The sequence below is a fragment of the Nycticebus coucang genome, chromosome 4 (genome assembly GCF_027406575.1).
Source record: "Nycticebus coucang isolate mNycCou1 chromosome 4, mNycCou1.pri, whole genome shotgun sequence".
In the NCBI taxonomy this organism is placed as follows: domain Eukaryota; kingdom Metazoa; phylum Chordata; class Mammalia; order Primates; family Lorisidae; genus Nycticebus; species Nycticebus coucang.
Genome location: NC_069783.1, coordinates 10,198,684 through 10,215,744, shown reverse-complemented (window position 1 = coordinate 10,215,744; position 17,061 = coordinate 10,198,684). Strand labels below are relative to the sequence as shown.

The 17,061-nt window shown below is 46.7% G+C and overlaps 1 protein-coding gene across 1 annotated transcript; it reads left to right on the top strand.

The window, feature by feature from the left end:
* The first annotated feature begins 877 nt into the window (after positions 1-877).
* Positions 878-16,901, top strand: NTSR2 (neurotensin receptor 2). The gene is given in 5 exon segments (XM_053587303.1): positions 878-1,556; positions 13,604-13,877; positions 15,348-15,438; positions 16,409-16,583; positions 16,585-16,901. Coding segments are annotated over 5 exon segments (1,296 nt in total). The 5' UTR covers positions 878-932; the 3' UTR covers positions 16,717-16,901.
* The last annotated feature ends 160 nt before the right edge of the window (positions 16,902-17,061 follow it).

Sequence of the window (17,061 nt, the reverse complement as noted above, 5' to 3'; positions counted from 1 at the left end):
AGCTGAGACGCGACCGTGCCTCTTCTGAGTGCAAGCTCACAGTCTCCTGTGCCGTACCAGCCTAGACCTTTGGAAACTTTGTACTTAGAGTATTCTTCCAAAAAGTAGCAGAAACCTTGCCTTTTCCCAACTCTACAGGCCTTTTAAGCTATATGAAACCCATTAAAAGATTTTTTTATTAAATCATAGCTGTATACATTAATGCAATCATGGCCATTAAAAGATTTTTTTTTTAAGTTAAAAATTGATTGGTACTGGTGCTTCAAAAATATGTGTTTAATATTCACCTGTATGGGATCCTTAAACCTGAGGGAAACTTAAATGACATTCTCAAAGGACTGAGAAGTATGGTACAATGAGGATGTATCTGTCAGCGACAAAGGAGTTCCGTGAGGCTACTAGTGAGGCATGGAAACAGCACTTTAGCAAGAGCCATAACATTGCAAAATGATGAAGTGCTGGCAAAGGCTTTCCCAAGTCACCTCTGGGACTGCACATGCAGAAAACAGGTGCACACAGGTCCAGGCCCAAGACAAAATCTTCATGTCTATTTGTGTGGCAGGTAAAAGCTCTCACTCAGATTTGCTCAGTTAATCGTCACAGAAATTCTGCAATGTAGGTAATGTTTTCAAATTGCAAAATTAAGTTCAGACAGGCTTAAAAAACTCGCTAAGGTCACAAAGCCAGAAAGAGGTGGAGTCCCACCCATCTTCCACCAGCCTGTGCTCCTTGGATTGAACTGAATCCAGAAGCGGGACTGTCAGAAACAGCCTTGCCCTCGCGTTCAGAGTTTATTTGCTCAGGGACACCCTTTCAGGCGGCGTGGCCTCCCACTCCTGGAGGTTCCCAGAAAGGAGGAGGGGCTCGCTCGTCAGGCAGCTCGCCCAGTCCCGGGGCAGTGAGAGGGAGGGAGCGCAGTCCCCGGGAGTGGGATGGAGACCAGTAGCCCGCAGCCCCCGCCGCCCAGCCCCAACCCGGGGCTGAGCCTGGACGCCCGGCTGGGCGTGGACACGCGCCTCTGGGCCAAGGTGCTGCTCACCGCGCTCTACGCGCTGATCTTGGCCCTGGCTGCAGTGGGCAATGCGCTGTCCGTGCACGTGGTGCTGAAGGGGCGGCCCGGTTGCCCCGGACACCTGCGCTACCACGTGCTCAGCCTGGCGCTCTCAGCGCTGCTGCTGCTGCTGGTCTGCATGCCCATGGAGCTCTACAACTTCGTGTGGTTCCACTACCCCTGGGTCTTCGGCGACCTGGGCTGTCGCGGCTACTACTTCGTGCGCGAGCTGTGCGCCTACGCCACGGTGCTCAGCGTGACCCGCCTGAGCGCAGAGCGCTGCCTGGCGGTGTGCCAGCCGCTGCGCTCCCGCCGCTGGCTCTCCCCGCGCCGGACCCGCCGCCTGCTGGCATTCGTCTGGGCCGCCTCGCTCGGCCTCGCCCTGCCCACAGCTGTAATCATGGGGCAGAAGCGCGAGCTGAAGACGCCCGGCGGCGAGCCGGAGCCCGCCTCGCGCGTGTGCACCGCGCTGGTGAGCCGCGCCGCGCTGCAGGTGTTAATCCAGGTAGGTCTGGGGGGTGGGGGAGAAAGGGCGCCGCCCCTGCCCCGGGAGCGGACATTTCAGCTCTGATGCTACCCACCTCCCAGAAAGTTGAGTCTGTCCTCCCTTTTTACAAAAGACTTGGCCAAGGTGAAGCATTGACAGAAGGCGCCATTTGAATTCAAAATTAACTACAAAGCCTGTGTTCCTCCCACTCAAAGGTGCCCAAATGTTAATGAGTATAAAATTGCAGAGTCTCACTATGTCACCCTCGGTACCGTGCTGTGGCATCACAGCTCACAGCAACCTCAAATTCTTGAGCTTAAGCAATTCTCTTGCCTCAGCCTCCCAAGTAGCTGGGACTACAGTTGCCCACCACAATGCCCGGCTATTTTGTTGTTGTTGTTGCAGTTGTCAACAACAACTGTAAAAAAAATACAGATTTTGTGACACCTCCGGTCACAGCTCTGGAGGGCACCTCCCTGGAGGCGAGGTGAGGATGGAGGTAGTGTCCTGGGCCTCCCTTCCCATCTCCTGATTAGGCTCTGACCTCATTTCCTATTACACGCCCTGAGACTTGCCTCCCCCAGGCCACTGGCTGCCCTGTTGCACCCCACCACCACCCTGTGCCTAACCTCTGGCTTAAAAAAAAAAAAAAGAGAACTTTTTTCTTCTGCTCTCTCCCCTCCAACCCTTCTTATCCCTCAAAATGCTGCTGCACCCTCATCGCTCCCTAGTGCCTTCTCTCAACAACCCAACTCCTGGCATGCTCTCCCCATCTCTTCTGAACTCATACAGCGTGTGACGGACTTGTGGCACTTTGTAAAGCATTTTTTGAAAGTGATACTTTCCAGAGTGTGTGTCTCAGGTTCTGTGTGTTTCTATAAGCCAGTGCCTTCTGGTCACACAGGACTGTGATCACATGTGTTCAGCACTCGGGGAAAGTGGGGAAGGCTGAGGCAGCACAGCCCTCTCCAGCCCCTTTCTGGCTCCCCAGGAAACCTAAAGGAGCCAAGCGGGGCCAACCAGGACCCCTTCTGCCGCGGACCGCCAGTCGAATGAGTCTCAGTCCGAGGGCTTTTCAGGGCGAACGGCTCAGGTTGATTGGAAGGTCGACGCAGGATGGTTTGACAGACTACTAGACACCACAAGTGATGATGAAAGTAGCTGCAACTTTACTGAATTTTAAGAGTGTCTTTTATACATTTTTGACAAAGCATTACAAATCACAAAAGACATTTTTATGACTTGCAGGTGGTCACAAGTTCTTATCTTGTCTTACAAACGTAGGCATTCAACCATCTATCTTACACAGTGTTTTGCCCGCAAGGGGGAACAAATGGCAGCTGTGAGGTAGCTGATAAGCAGTAGTTACTTTTCAGCTTCCTTTATCTAAAGTTGAATGTGTTTTTTAACATATAACACTACTTTCTTTCATAGTTTTAGTTTCATGATTATATATAGTTGTTATGATTAGAGGTGTATTATGAATCATATAAGTGATTAAAGTGTGAAGGAAACATGAGAAATAAAAGGATATTGTATGAAAACTAAACTATATTGAAAGTGAGGTTAGGAAAGACAAGGTTAGAGATAGGGGGAAAGGGTGGGTGGATATCAGGTTGGAAACATCTTGTTTATGGTATTTACATTCTTTTGATGCACTGTATATTTTTAAGGTTTTTGTTCTAAGGAAGTGGTTTCATTAGTAACACCTGGTTGCTTCCCCTTATCTAGGAATGTCAAGGCTTGTAACTTCTCTTAGTTCTGTAATTGTTCTCAGTTTCTTATGATCTCTTTTAAAAACAGCTGAACATATTCTTTTATGTATAATACTTGACTACTACTATATATTTTTACTCTAATTAGTAACTATATTCTGATTCATAGTTAATTGTTTATTAAACATTAAACTACTCTATTGATTTGTGTTACATATGAAAATTAGTGAAGTAAGACATTTTTCTAAGTAAAGTTTTACTGCAGGAGGTGTCATGTTGGAACATCTTGTTTGCCGTGCCTGCATTCTCTCGATGTACTATTTCAATTCACTGACATTTATGGTGGGGACGTGCTGTTGTACAGGCTCTCTTGGAGCCACTGAGTCCGGCACAGCCATACTTGCTGTGTTTAATTGTGGATCAGTAAGTCACTGTGTTTATTCTTAGTTTCTCAAAACAATTAGGCAATAATCAGTCATTCAACTGAACAGACAGGTTTCAGGGTAAAAGTTTCTTAGGCTTTTATGCCGCACCTCATGACTTCCTACGTTCACTAAAAGGCATGCTAGGCAACTTATGCGCTGCTGTCGCAAGCCAGGGGGACTGGGGGCAACGCTCCGAAGAGCACTCACCGCCTTACCACAGTTTTTACAACGCGGACAGAGCCATCCCGCCACGGCTTGATGCCGGGGGTGCGGCATTTCCCCCTTTTTTGTTAATGAAACGTAGTTCAAAGAGGTCTTGGCGAACAGCCTTTAAGGAGGAAAAGACACAACGAAGGAGATAAGGTAACAGTAAAACAACACAGAATATCAGGCATCCAATAATAACAATAAACACAATGTACTGAATTCAAGATATAGGATTTAAAGACTTAAGATTGTCAGAGAGTGATTGAGCCAGAGCATCGAGAGATGTACTAGGTAGATGAGCTTCACTGATGGCAGTGATATCCTTTTGAAGGGTATGTAAGTCATGTGTAATATCATTATCCTTCCACACACCTTGTAAGTGTGCCTTTGTTTTGTTCCAAGAGGTGGAGAGGTTATAAGGTAGAGGAGTGACACAGATAGCTGGAAAAGCAGAGTGACATCTAGTTTGAAGTTTATGTTGTATGAACTTTATATCTTGTCCTAGAGCTAACACTACTTCTTCCAGGATGTTGAGTTTAGTTTTAAGTTTATTATCTATACTAGCCTGAGTCATTAAAGTTAGAGTAATGTTACTGTTTAAAGAGTTGACAAAGTGAGCCGTATGTATTTCTTGTACCAAGGTAGTTGTAGCCACTGTAAATGTAGTGACTATAGAAATTAAAGCTAAAATACCTAAAATTAATGCTGCTATAAATCTTTTAGGTCTAATTAATTCATTAACAGTATGTAAAACTTGTAAGGTAGAGTTATCATACTATGGATTGTCTTACAGATTTACAGGTAACATTACATATGAAGGTTTTTTTACAATTAACATAACATTCAGCAATCTATTATTTACATGAAATATACCAGAAGAAGCAATACAATTGGTTATTTTTACAAGTTAAAAGATTTTAAAGGAAATATATAGTTAACTGGATCACATGTAAATTCTTTCACAAATTCTCTTTTATAAGTTTCATTTAACTTGCACAGACCATCTACAAACATTCTAAACTTTCTTGAACTTTTGTTCTGCCTTTTACTTTCTTACATAACTATTCTGCTTCAGGACAAAATTTATCACACAAGATTCTTTCTTTACACAATGTCATTCTCTTTTCTGCTTAATTTCTCTTACTCTCAAAAACTCACTTTCCATCAAACAGGATTCCAGTTTACCATGAAGTTACTTATTCACTTAGCCAAACTGATAATTAGAAGGTTTAAAAGACAAGAATTTTATCCGTTGACAAAGATTCAGTTTGTAAAAATATTTTTCTTATTTATATAAATTACTAGTGGCAAAGAGTCAATAATAAAGGTTCTAAACCTCACCCTTGGGATTTCGTCAGTGCTGCTGTTTGGGGGCTGTAACACTTGGGAGGCAGGCCCGCCCCACGAAGGGCAGGGGGGCCCTTAGCTTCCTTCCCCGCTGGGTCTTTTCAGCCGTCTTGGAGTCAGTGGAAATGTGCCGGGTGCCGGTGGTTTTGTTTGCTATCGGCGAGTGTACTTTCATTTTCTCTAAGCGGCGGGTGAGATCTTGCAGCAGCCGCTGGCGTCTCCTTCTGCGTTGTCTTTTCTGAATCTGAGTTAACTACTCCTGGAATAACTTCAAAGTTTTTAGTATAATTTGAACTTTTCCCAATTATAATTCCAACTGTCCCCGGTAAGAGTTGCCCTTTTACTGCAGTGGGGATTAAAGTAACACCATCCCATTTGGATAATAAGACATTCTTTTCACTTGCTAAATTTAAACCTGCACTTCCAGGAGCGCCCCGTGAAAGGTCATGAATAGTAAATTCAGGGGTTTGAGGATTCAAAGTAGATGAGGGCTGTGTTTTACAAGCTACAGCCTGCTCTCCCTTGGGGCCTGGGCTGGGAGAATGCCCCTTTTACTAGTTTTTTGATCTCCGTACGTCCTGATCCTCAGGATCAGTGTCACCCTTGTCATTCAAGGGGGTTCCATCCTTATGAAATTTTGATTTACATTTATTTTTCCAGTGTCTGCCCTTCTTACAGCGAGGGCATAAGCCGGGTGGGTCCCCCCTCGGCTTATTGGCATGGGACTGTTTACAGTCCTTCTGCATATGTCCTGGCTTGCCACAATTGTAGCAAGTGTTAGTAGGAGCTGTTGGCCCCTTGCCTCCTTTATTGAAGGAGTTTTTCACATATGAGCTAAATTTCTGCCCTTGCATTGCTGCAGCATAAGCCATACCCTGGGCTATAGCTGGTGAGGCATCCATGCATGCTTCTAACTGTTTGAGCAACAGTGATGTGCCCTCAGACGGGGGGAGCATTCTGTTAATGGCTTCTTCCAGCCTTGAAATAAAGTCTTGGTACGGCTCCTCCGCACCTTGTTTAATAAGAAAATGTATAAGCTCCTCCAACCATTTGAGGGACACATTGAACCCATTTTTAACTAACAAATGCTGTAACATGACACTGAATATACGTTCCTCTTTGATCAATGCGTGCCTCATGGTACCTGTTGATTACTCACACTTAACCGGTCAGCCTTTACCGGCGGGACTGCAGCTCCCTGGTGAGAGTCGCCTTCAATCTGAAAAGAGAGAAAGAAAGAAAAAGAAAGATCACCTGTCCTTCAGGTCCCTGTTCGGGCGCCAGCTGCCGCGGACCGCCAGTCGAATGAGTCTCAGTCCGAGGGCTTTTCAGGGCGAACGGCTCAGGTTGATTGGAAGGTCGACGCAGGATGGTTTGACAGACTACTAGACACCACAAGTGATGATGAAAGTAGCTGCAACTTTACTGAATTTTAAGAGTGTCTTTTATACATTTTTGACAAAGCATTACAAATCACAAAAGACATTTTTATGACTTGCAGGTGGTCACAAGTTCTTATCTTGTCTTACAAACGTAGGCATTCAACCATCTATCTTACACAGTGTTTTGCCCGCAAGGGGGAACAAATGGCAGCTGTGAGGTAGCTGATAAGCAGTAGTTACTTTTCAGCTTCCTTTATCTAAAGTTGAATGTGTTTTTTAACATATAACACTACTTTCTTTCATAGTTTTAGTTTCATGATTATATATAGTTGTTATGATTAGAGGTGTATTATGAATCATATAAGTGATTAAAGTGTGAAGGAAACATGAGAAATAAAAGGATATTGTATGAAAACTAAACTATATTGAAAGTGAGGTTAGGAAAGACAAGGTTAGAGATAGGGGGAAAGGGTGGGTGGATATCAGGTTGGAAACATCTTGTTTATGGTATTTACATTCTTTTGATGCACTGTATATTTTTAAGGTTTTTGTTCTAAGGAAGTGGTTTCATTAGTAACACCTGGTTGCTTCCCCTTATCTAGGAATGTCAAGGCTTGTAACTTCTCTTAGTTCTGTAATTGTTCTCAGTTTCTTATGATCTCTTTTAAAAACAGCTGAACATATTCTTTTATGTATAATACTTGACTACTACTATATATTTTTACTCTAATTAGTAACTATATTCTGATTCATAGTTAATTGTTTATTAAACATTAAACTACTCTATTGATTTGTGTTACATATGAAAATTAGTGAAGTAAGACATTTTTCTAAGTAAAGTTTTACTGCAGGAGGTGTCATGTTGGAACATCTTGTTTGCCGTGCCTGCATTCTCTCGATGTACTATTTCAATTCACTGACATTTATGGTGGGGACGTGCTGTTGTACAGGCTCTCTTGGAGCCACTGAGTCCGGCACAGCCATACTTGCTGTGTTTAATTGTGGATCAGTAAGTCACTGTGTTTATTCTTAGTTTCTCAAAACAATTAGGCAATAATCAGTCATTCAACTGAACAGACAGGTTTCAGGGTAAAAGTTTCTTAGGCTTTTATGCCGCACCTCATGACTTCCTACGTTCACTAAAAGGCATGCTAGGCAACTTATGCGCTGCTGTCGCAAGCCAGGGGGACTGGGGGCAACGCTCCGAAGAGCACTCACCGCCTTACCACAGTTTTTACAACGCGGACAGAGCCATCCCGCCACGGCTTGATGCCGGGGGTGCGGCACCCTTCTCTGCCCACAAGCTTGTGAAAGCACATGGGGGGCACTGTGCCAGCAGGTTGAGATATACAGGGGGCAGTGGCTTCATGGGGGACACACATGCCACCCTAAGTGGGGCTCCTCCTCTTCCTGATTCAAAGCTTCCTCCCAGCTGGAAGCCTGGCCTGCCCACAGGGTCCCAGGGCCCCTCCCTTATGGTGTTTTGCTTGTTTTCCTGCTGGGCAGGCACAGAGGATGGAAGGGCCTCACGGGAGGTGTCCCCTCACCAACCTGGGTTGCAGTCCTGAGAAACCAGGAGAAAGCCGTGGGCACAAGCAACATCTTAATGTTTTGTGGGATTTCATTGGAGCCACTTTGTCCCCATTCAATCCTAGCATTCCTGGATATGTTGGGGGGGTTCTCCTGGGGGTAACCATGGCCAGGCTCCTCTCAGGTCCTGTACTCATGGCTCCTCTGGTTGTCCTGGGTCAACTAAGGCCACAGAGTCATCTCAGAAGTGGATCTCTGTACAGCAGCTTTCCAGGAAGTGGGACCTTCTTTCTACTGAACGTGTCACCTCTTACTTCCTTAAACGATCCCTCCCAGGTCCTCCCTGGCAAGCTCAGCCAGAGCCCCCGGCCCATCACCTGGAATCACCATGAGCGACAGTCTGCTGTTACTTTCTTAGGGGCCTGAGTTTCCCTATGGTCACCAGGGAGCTGGCCTCAGGTCCCCCATGGATGGGGGAGATCAAGGGCTGGGACACGAGGGAGGGGTCAAGGGGGCCAAATGCCTGGCGAAGGTTTATCAGTTTCTTTATCTAGAAAAGGAGATTGGCATTTGTTTTCCAAACTAAAGAATTTAGTCATTGTGGAGGTGATACAAAGAGGCTGGAGAGGGCTTTCATCAGAGCTCCTCTTGTTGCAAATGATAGATACCCAACTGGAAATAGTGTCAACCATAATGAAGATGTGAAGCCAGGATGTTGGGGCTGCCTGGGGACCTTGAGTCAGGGGCTCAGGGCTCCCAGGAGTCCTGGTGTCTGTTGTTCATCGTTGACTCAAAAAAGGGCATCCTGGTGTCTGTGGGTAGGGTACACACACCCAGGTTTGTCCAGGGGGCACGAGGATCGCTAATGGCATCCTCTGTGGTAATTAAATGAGCTCATGTGGGAATGCCCAGGATGTGGCGTCCTCAGTAAATGCTCACCTTCTAGTAAACGCTACAGGTCCTCAAATGGCTTCACTCACTGGACAGCTTCTCTTTAAAGTCACAGTCCATTGTTCCAGCCTCAGGGGCCAGGGAACCAGGTCAGGGGACCGTGGGAAGGCCCTCAGGCAGCTGCAGCCCTTTAGCTCACATCTACAAAACCGGGAGGACAGATGGAAAGATGGTTTCTTCACAAGCTTCAGCTTCCGAACGTCCTCTGTCTTCAGAAAGCATTCTGCCTTGTGCTGATACGGCTTCTGTATGAACTCTGGACCATAATCTAGTGTCACAGAGCTTTTAATTCAAACAAAAAGCCACCTTGGGGGATAGTGAACTCATCATTACCTTGATGTGATTTGCTGCCTATGTGCCAACTGACGGTCCCAAGTGAAGAAGGAAAAAAACTGCTGGTCTGGGCTATACCCAGAATTTTGGTTCCCTTGGAAGCCTACATTGGATCTAGCAGTTGTAACATTCTGGAGCAAGACATTGTCCCAAAGCTGCTGACATATGGGCCACAGGTTATGTATTTGGAGAACTAATAACGTTACTGGGGGAACATGCAGCTTAATGGGATGTTTGGACAGATATATTAATAATGAAAAGGCCTGGACATTCAGAAGAAGCTCACAGGCCAACTGTAGCCCCAGGAAGAACTGGGGAGAAAACGTACACTTGAGCCCACGAGACAGCATCCTGCTTATGTCAGACTTTGCTCACGACGGCCCCTGTAAAGATAATTACTCAGAACTAGCTAGGAAGGATCCCTGATTTTTAGAAGATCCACTTAGTATATCTGACATTTTTTCAGGTTTTCAAATTCTTTATCCAAATCCTTACCTAATGACAAAGGAGATAAAAACAAACCAAAAAACAACCAGCAGCAGAGCAGTACCCAGGTGAATGGAACCGGGGGACTCAGGACGGCAGCACTGCCACTAAGTCAGGCAGACTAATCCTGGCCTCCGGCCTCAGCGTGCAGTGCGCATGCTGCCTGTCCCAACGCTGGCCCAGGCCCAGCACAGCAAAGCCACAGAGCAGCAGGGGATGCTCATCTACCTCCCAGCAGCCGCATGTGGTTCTGGGCTACAGTGGAAGAGTCAGTGCACTGCAGCTCCCACCAGCCCCTGGCGTGGCTGTGACAGTGAATCAGTCGGACAGCCATATGCCCAAAGTGCCTGCGAGCCAAGTCCCACCACTTGTCATAGTGACTATCTGACTATTTTAGAGTCAGGCTTTGAAAAAAAAATAGAAAGCTCCAGGAGGGTTTGCCTCACCTATATGATACACAGTTTCCTTGACGTTTAAACTGTTCAAGGCAATGAAGCTGGGAATTACAGCAGGGCAAGCTTTTGGCATCACAGTTAATGAAGTCGTTCAGTGTAACAAAGTTATTTGACAAATAGTTTGGGTTTTTTTAATTTACCTTTTTTTTTCTCTTTGAAACAGAGTCTCAAGCTGTCACCCTGGGTAGTAGTACCGTGGCGTCATAGCTCACGGCAGCCTCCAATTCTTGAGCTCATGCAATCCTCTTGGTTCAGTTTTTCTATTTTTAGTAGAGACGGGGGTCTTGCTTTTGCTCAGGCTGGTCTTGAATTCCTGAGCTCAAGCAATCCACCCACCTCAGCCTCCCAGAGTGCTCGGATTACCATCGTGAGCCACCACGCCCAGCCTTGTTTAACAAATAGTATATAAAATAATGTTTAACTTGAAACATAAAGCATACATTAACAAAATGATCAGACTCCAGTCAGGATTGTTTGGATCCTAATTTCTTTTTAATGACACAGTGAGTTGATTCACTGTTGATATTAATCAGTGTTTTTGGTCCAAGAAAATTGCTCATAGTTTCTGAAGTTCAAGAAACTGTGTACAGTTCTCACCAAGATTTCAAAACTCCAAAGATGAATTCCTAACTTATGAATATGTTTTTCTTTCCATCTATCTTGACTAATATTAAAGCTACAACTTGATAGTAATTGTGTTGTTACTTTATAAACCTTCTTGATTCCTCAAAAAACTGAAATGATTGTCACGCGCGTCATTTGTCTTTTGCTGTTGCTGATTTGTGAGGACACACGAAGTTAAAAAAGCATGAACGATAATTCCCTGAAAAAGGGAGAACCCAACTCAAATCGTACTGATTTTAAAGTGGTATCAAAATATTGGATTTTTTTTAAATGTTTACAAAGGATAAGGAATAAAATAGCCTTAGAACTGATAAAGAAAAATGTTGTAACACATATATTTTGAATTTTTTTTTTTTTTTTGGAGACAGAGTCTCACTATGTCGCCCTGGTCGTAGAGTGCTGTGGCATCACAGCTCACAGCAACCTCCAACTCTTGGGTTTAAGCCATTCTCTTGCCTCAGCCTCCCAAGTAGCTGGGACTACAGGCGCCCACCACAATACCTGGCTATTTTTTGGTAGTAGCTGTCATTGTTGTTTGGCAGGCCTGGGCTGGATTCAAACCTGCCAGCTCCGGCGAATGTGGCTGGCGCCCTAGCTGCTGAGCTACAGGCACCAAGCCTATATTTTAAATTTTTAATATAAAACATTTAGGCCAGGCACAGAGGCTCATGCCTGTAATCTCAGCACTCTGGGAGGCCAAGCTGGAAGATCACTTGAGCCCAGGAGTTCAAGACTAGCCTGGGTAACATAGCAAACCTGCATCTCTACAAAAAATAAAAATAACTTAACTAGGTATAGTGGCATACAACTATAGTCCCAGCTACTCAGGAGACTGAGGTAGGAAGATTGCTCCAGCCCAGGAGTTCAAGGTTGCAGTAAGCTATGATTGTGCCACTGCACTGCAGCCTGGGTGACAGAGCAAGATCCTGTCTCTTAAAAAGTAAATAAATAAACAAACATTTAAAACACAGGGTATTATATAATAAACTCATTTTTCTAAGTCAAGTAATACCAAATAATAATACTACAAGGTTTGTCATGTAAAACAGCAGCCCCACACCTGCCCCTTCATATCCGATTCGCATTCCCTGGTTGGGAGACAAAGCCGCCCACTCTCAGCCCCTTGCCCTCTTTCCCTACATAATCCCACCCTTGCTTTAGTTTCCAATTTCACATTGTGTCCACTATCTTCTACCTATAGAAAACCAGCATTTCCCTCTATTCCTATCTCTGCCCCCCATATCCTTCAGGTTTAATTCTATTTCTGTGTTTGGTTAAATTTATGCTCAGTATGTACACAATTGTGACTATGTAAAGAGACTTCACTGGGGAGCCATGTTGTATATTTTTATTGTGTTTTCTTTCCAATACGACTTTTGTTTTCGTTGCAGTTAATAATGCATAATCTTGTTTTCATTTGCTTAGCTTTCTACTACCAACTTCTAATTTATCTCCAACTTCTCTACCTAAAGTGTAAATTCTGTCTCAGTATGTTCAGACGCATCCAATAACCTACCACTTCCATCTTTTGTTTTTCAATCCTCAGAGCCTCCAGCCTCCTGCTCCAACCCCACTGGCTGCTCTCCGGTGCACAGGGGACCCTCTGGGAACTCTCCTCCATCTGCTCAGGGCCCCCTGGAAGCCCTGCCATTGCTCCCCAGCTCCCCTGTTGGGTACCCTATTTTTGAAGCCCAGGTTTTCCTCTTTTATTGGCTTATAACTTTATTTGGCTGGAACATCTATTCTCATAACCTCTTGAGACCTGAGAAAAGGTCCACAGAACATAAAAAAGTTGAGAATTTGCATACGAAATTTTCTTTTATCCTCCTATTTGTCATAAAATGGCTGGATATAGGCCAGGTGTGGTGGCTCATGCCTGTAATCCCAGCACTCTGGGAGGCCTAGCAGGGTGGATTGCCTGAGCTCAGGAGTTCAAGACCAGCCTGAGCAAGAGCAAGACCCCATCTCTAAAAAATAACCGGGCGTGTGGCAGGTGCCTGTAGTCCCAGCTGCTCGGGAGGCTGAGGCAAGAGAATCACTTAAGCCCAACAGTTTGAGATTGCATCCTCTACTGAGGATGACAATGTGAGATTCTATTTAAAAAAAAAAAAAGAAAGGCTCTATATAAAATTCTAAGATGGAAGCCATTTTCCCACACACACATTGTAAAGCATTTCTCGTTATATTCCAGCTTCCACCGTTGTCATTAAGAAGTTCAGGTTTTCCATTATTTCTGTGTGATCTGTGTTATTTCCTTGGACGCTGTCAAGATCTTCTCTTTATCCCCAGGGTATTAACTATCATAAGAACGAGACTGGGGGGAATCTATTTTCAGCCATTGCTCCAGGCACCCAAGGAGACTTCAGATCTAGAAGCTCAGAACTCTCAATTTGGGGAAAATTTTCTTAAATGTGTTTTAGGCTTTTTTCATAAAATTTTGTTTTTTTTCCCCCAATTTTCTTTGCTCTCCTATTTTCTTCACTTGCTTCCTACTTTCTGAGAATTTTCTCTCTCTTACCTTTAAGCCCTTCTGTTGCTCCCTCTGCTGGTGCACAAGCCTGGGGCACAGCCCTTGGATCTGCTCCACAGCCCTCGGAATTACCTCCACAGGTGAACGTGCTGGTATCCTTCGTGCTCCCCTTGGCACTAACCGCCTTCCTGAATGGGGTCACAGTGAGCCACCTGCTGGCCCTCTACTCCCAGGTGCCATCCACCTCTGGCCCAGGCATCACTGTCCCCAGCCACCTGGAGCTGCTGAGTGAGGAGGGTCTCATTGGCTTCATTGCGTGGAGGAAGACCCTGTCCCTGAGAGGCCAGGCCGGCCTGGTGAGACACAAGGACACAAGCCAGATCCACAGCCTCCAGCACAGCATCTGGCTTCTCAGTTAAGTCCTCACTAACCCTGTCCAGCAGACAGGGGTCAGATGCCAGGGCTACCGCCACTCATCCCTGGCCTGATGACCTCAGCACGTCACCGCCTCCCTCTCGGTTTCCTGAATCCTGTGTCTCAGGGGAACCGTATGATCAACAGGGTTCCTGTAGGGTGCGGTGGGCTAACCGAAGGAAGGACTGGGAGTTCTGTACATGGACCCCCAATCTGCCTCAGGAGGTAGCACAGACAAGCAGACACCTGGCCACTTTTCAGGAAGTCTGGCCGTGTGGGTGAGCACAAGAAGTTACTACTGAGGACTGCAGATGGAAACTGCAGACTCTCAGACGGGGTGGGTCTCCAAGTCCAGTTCTCTTCTGACTCTCCACTTCCTGCTATAACATTGATCTATTGGTTTGCTTGTTTTTGAAAGTATCTGGGAAAGTGTGGCCTTGCAAGGGAAATGAAAAGGCAACAAGAAAGCAGGGGTCTCTTCAAGCACCTACTGCAGCCAGACACTTCACAGGGCCTGGGAGGAATAAGTATAAGACAGGTCCCTGCCCTCATCAACATCACGTCTGTGCATAGACAGAGACGTAAGAGTTAAGTGTGAAGTGCTGCGATAAGTTAACACAAAGTCAGCACTCGAGGTGCTGGACTTCTTTTATAGACAGTGCATGGTCATCAAAGAGTCCGTGTCCAGAGATTTGCTCTTCAGAGCTGTTGTACTCATAAGATCTTTGGAGAAGGGGTTAAATAGTACTCCTCAAATTCAAAAGCACACAGAATGATCTGCAGCGTTGTGAAACACAGACTGCAGGGCCCAATATTCTGCACTTCTCCCAGGCTCCTGCTGCCACAGGGGTCACACTGGGCTAGAAGATGCATTTGCCAGTTGTGACAAAGCAGGAGTGACAGAGAGAAGGGGCAGAAGGTCAGGAGCCTGTGGTCATAGGCCAGTGGGAAAGAGGTAGGAGCCTCTTGCCTCTTAGGACAATGGCGGTGGGGACAGGAAGGAATGGAGACACGTCAGGAGGAGGCCTTTAATAGGTTGGATGCAGGGGAACAGAGAAGTATGACCTCTGGGCTTATGTCTGGCATGTCTGGTGGATGGTGCTGCCATCGGCAATCAGAAACAGGACTGGGGGAAGGAGAGGCTTCCTGAGGCAGGAAAGACACAGTTCTGTGTATGTGGTTGGACAACCAGGTGGGAATACCTAGCCCTGAGTAATGGCCCAAAGTAATCCTGCAAGCATGCCACATCCAGGTCATGGTCAAAGCAGACAGTCACAGACAGGACAAAGCAAGTTTGTGAACAGATTCAGACGGGGTGCACCAAATGACCTCAAAGCCCCTTTCCGACCTTTGACTCTAGGAACAAGTTACAGGGAAATGCTGTTGTCACCTTGGCATCCTCCTCACTCAGAGATGGCACACCCGAGGATGTGTCTGATCTCTGGGGCTGTCTCTCCCATTGTTCTTCAGGGGCCATCGTGGCTGTGTACATCATCTGCTAGCTGCCGTACCACGTCCGCAGGCTCATGTACTGCTACGTCCCCAATGACCAGTGGACTGAGTGTGACACACACGGAGGACCCCCAGGGCTGGGCCTGTGGTCTCTGGTCTCCTTTGCTCTTCAGGGGGGACTCTCAGCTGTTGGGTCCCAGGGAACTCCAGGCTACATTCCAGCTGCCCTGCTCTGTCTGCATCCTCATAATTTCCCAGCAGGGGGTTCCCTGGGAACAAGGCATTCTCTGGGAACGTCTTTGAGCTGGTCAGGCCACATGGATGGTAGTCGGGACCATGGGCCTCCTGACGTCGGCTAGAGAGAAGCCCACGGAGGAGTGCAGGCCATGTTGTTACAGAAAGAGAGGGAGGAAGGCTCAGAGCTGTGACCCTATGACCTGACAGAGGCCCCATGACAGACGCCAGGATGTGCACCCCCTTTAATGATACGGTGAGAGAAGGGGAGAGAATCTATTACCTTCCTCATGGAAATCGCCATGCCCCTAATCTCCACAGGACCCAAACATCCAAGAGAATGGAGAGCCCGTTAAATGGCCTCCGAGGAAACAGCCATGCAGATAGATGCCTCCAGCTCGGGAGCCGTGACCAGCCCCTGTGCACGTGTGCAGCACGAGCTCATGGCAGGCCCCTCCCCTGCAGAGGGCTCTGTGACGAGGAGCACGGCCTCTCAGGAGAACCCGCTCCTCTGAGTGCAGACACGTCTCCCTGATCGCACAGGCAGCTCAGGGCTCCTGCATCTTAGCGGCCCGGGTGGACAGCCCCTGTTAATCAGTCATGTCACTTTTACCGTGCAAGCGACCGGGAAGCACGGCCAAGGCTGGCTGATCATGGAGGCTGAGTGGAGGGTTCGCCCAGGGCAGCCGGCAGGGACACAGCAGTGTCGAATTCACACTGCACTTCCTGACAACAGAAAACAGGCTTCTCACCTGCTCGTCAGAGGAGAGAGGCATCTCCAGCAGAAAGGGGACACCGGGGAGGTGGCCGGTCCTCTAACCAGGCCTTCTGGGTTTCTCTTGCAGCACACTCTATGATTTCTATCACTACTTCTACATGGTGACCAACACACTTTTCTACATTAGCTCAGCTGTGACACCTGTCCTCTACAACGCCTCGTCCTCCTCCTTCAGAAGACTCTTCCTGGAATCCCTTGACTCCCTGTGTCGAGGGCACCGCCCTGTGAAGCCATTGCCCCCAGAAGCCCCGGAGTCCCGCATTAATGGGCACAGTTTTAGGCTTTGGGGAAACCCTAGAAACCCTGGCCTGGATGAAATACAAGAATGAGGGAATACCCAGGGTGACTTTCTGCTCAGTCACCCAGCAGTGGTAATGCTCAGCAACATTGTCACTAATCACGGGAGCACTGTGGTCAGGTGGGTGCCATCACCCAGCTCTGCCACTTACTCGCCCATTTAACTGCAGACAAGTCATATAATCCTCTCAGCCTGGATTCCTTCATCCGTACAGCAGAGATAAAGAACGGTAGCCATATCTTAGTGCTGCCTGAGATTAATGTGCTTAGCATAAGAAATGCCTGGTGCATAATAAATGCTCAATATCTTTTTGCTGGTATTATTTTTGTTGTCATTGTTGTTGCATTATTATTATCACTGCTGTCCTGGAAGTCACCACATTCTTCTAGAGTTTCATTCTTAGACAACCTATGAATTTCCTC